At 60.7% G+C, this 1,719-nt stretch overlaps 1 protein-coding gene across 1 annotated transcript in view; it reads left to right on the top strand.

Moving 5' to 3' along the window:
* CD4 (CD4 molecule) overlaps positions 1 to 1,719 on the top strand; it is a gene marked incomplete at its 3' end in the record, with an annotated part of 16,026 nt that extends 14,307 nt beyond the window's left edge. Inside the window, exon 7 of the mRNA XM_021708965.1 lies at positions 1,592 to 1,719. Coding sequence (XP_021564640.1) covers positions 1,592 to 1,719 — 128 coding nt within the window. The remainder of the gene's footprint in view (positions 1 to 1,591) is intronic.

Raw genomic sequence — 1,719 nt, forward strand, 5'->3', positions numbered from 1 at the left:
GGGGAGGGATGGCTAGGAGTGGGAGGGAGGCAGAAGGGGGAGTCTGTGGACAGGGCGCTGTGGCGAGGCCCAGAGGCTGGCACTGCACGGGAAGAGCAAAGTCAGGGAGGGGCTGGCACACAAGGGAGGCGGGGGGGTGGATGTGCTCTCCTCCGTCTGTCTTCCAGCCGCTTCCAAAAGACATGCACCTTCATCTGAGGGCTGAGGCCAAGGGAGCACCCTCCTGCGGGCTCCCCAGCTGTCTGCCCCGCTCCCCTGTCGGGCTCCGAGCCTGTGGACCAGATGAATGTGGCCGACCCGGCCTCTGGCCTCTCCTCTTCCCTCCACCCCCACCCCTGCAGTCTGCCACGGTTCTCCTCTTCTGTTCCACCCCCTGGCCTAGGCCCCACCCCACCACCCGAGCCTTACTCTCAGTTTTCCAGGGGCTGAACCACACCCTTCCACCTCCATCTCCTTTTTGTTCTAGTCCTAGCCCTCCTCTGAGGACTTCTCTTCCCCTCCCCCCCACTTCCCACTTGGAGCCAAGGGGCATGTGCAGGACCAGGCCTGTCTGGCTTGGAGGGTGAGGCCCGAGGCTGGAGCGTGGATCTTTCATGGGAGAGGACCCTGGGACCCCCTGGGACCGGGGAGAGCAGGGGCCTGCCCAAGATCACACAGCCAGTCGAGGCCAAGACACAGGTGCAAAGGCCCTGACCCCCAGCCCCTGCCGCCCACACTGCCCACGCCTTACCTGCGTTGGCAGGGCACAGACTCCCCTCTCGACCTCGCACCAACAGGCCTCCAGACACAAGCCCATGCACACAGCTGCACGCTTGTCCAGCATCACAATTCCTGTCACCCCAGCAACATGTTTCTGCGTGCAAACCAGTTTCACATCCTCTGTCTAGTGGAACCTTACAGAAATCTGCAAGGCTGGCAGTGACAGAACCGAGATGGTCACCTCCAGCTCACAGACCAGAAACGGGGCTCAGAGAGGCTAGATGATGGACTCCCCAGGGCCACAAAGCTGCAAGTGCTGGAGGTGGGACCAACCCGGACTCCTTGGCCGTAGGTCCGTTGCTGCCTCTTAAGCACAGGGAAAAATGCCATACAGATCTCTGCGGTGGCTAGTCACAGGTACCCAGTACACACCGCCGGATCCACAGGAACCCAGCACCCACAGCGAGGGCCTGTCTCAGGGAGTTTGCAAGCACGGGGCCTGGAGAAGGCCTCCCTGCCTAGAACCCCAACTCTGTCCCCTGCTGGTGGCAGAATCCTGTGACCAGCGGAAAAAGCCTTCAGTTCACCTAATCAGAGCACAGGCTGGGAACACAGGCCCTCACCCTGTGCAGAACCTTCTAGAAGTGAGCTTTGTTGGACGTAGGGGTCCAAGTCTGAGAGTGAAACCTCTGAGGGACCCTCTGGGAGAGGTGGTGGCCCTGGCCTCGGTGCCTCTGCCCAGCCTGCCCCTCCTCCAGATCACTCAGGACAAAGGGAAGTTGGGGTTACAAATACGCGCTTACACTGCTCTCAGGATCTCAGCCCCCTCTGCCTCTCTCCTCCTCCTCTTCCTCACACCACCCTCCCCTTTCCTCTCTCCCCTTCTTTCCAGCTAGCCTTCTGCAGGGGGAGGTGGAGACCACCCAGTAGCTGTGGACCCCCACAGCTTACTTTGCATTTCCCCATCCTCCCACCCCAACTTCCCCGAGCTGAAAGGAAAATAAAATACTTACTAGAAAG

The sequence above is a fragment of the Carlito syrichta genome, unplaced genomic scaffold (genome assembly GCF_000164805.1).
Source record: "Carlito syrichta isolate Samal-C Ts95f unplaced genomic scaffold, Tarsius_syrichta-2.0.1 Scaffold153660, whole genome shotgun sequence".
Lineage (NCBI taxonomy): Eukaryota > Metazoa > Chordata > Mammalia > Primates > Tarsiidae > Carlito > Carlito syrichta.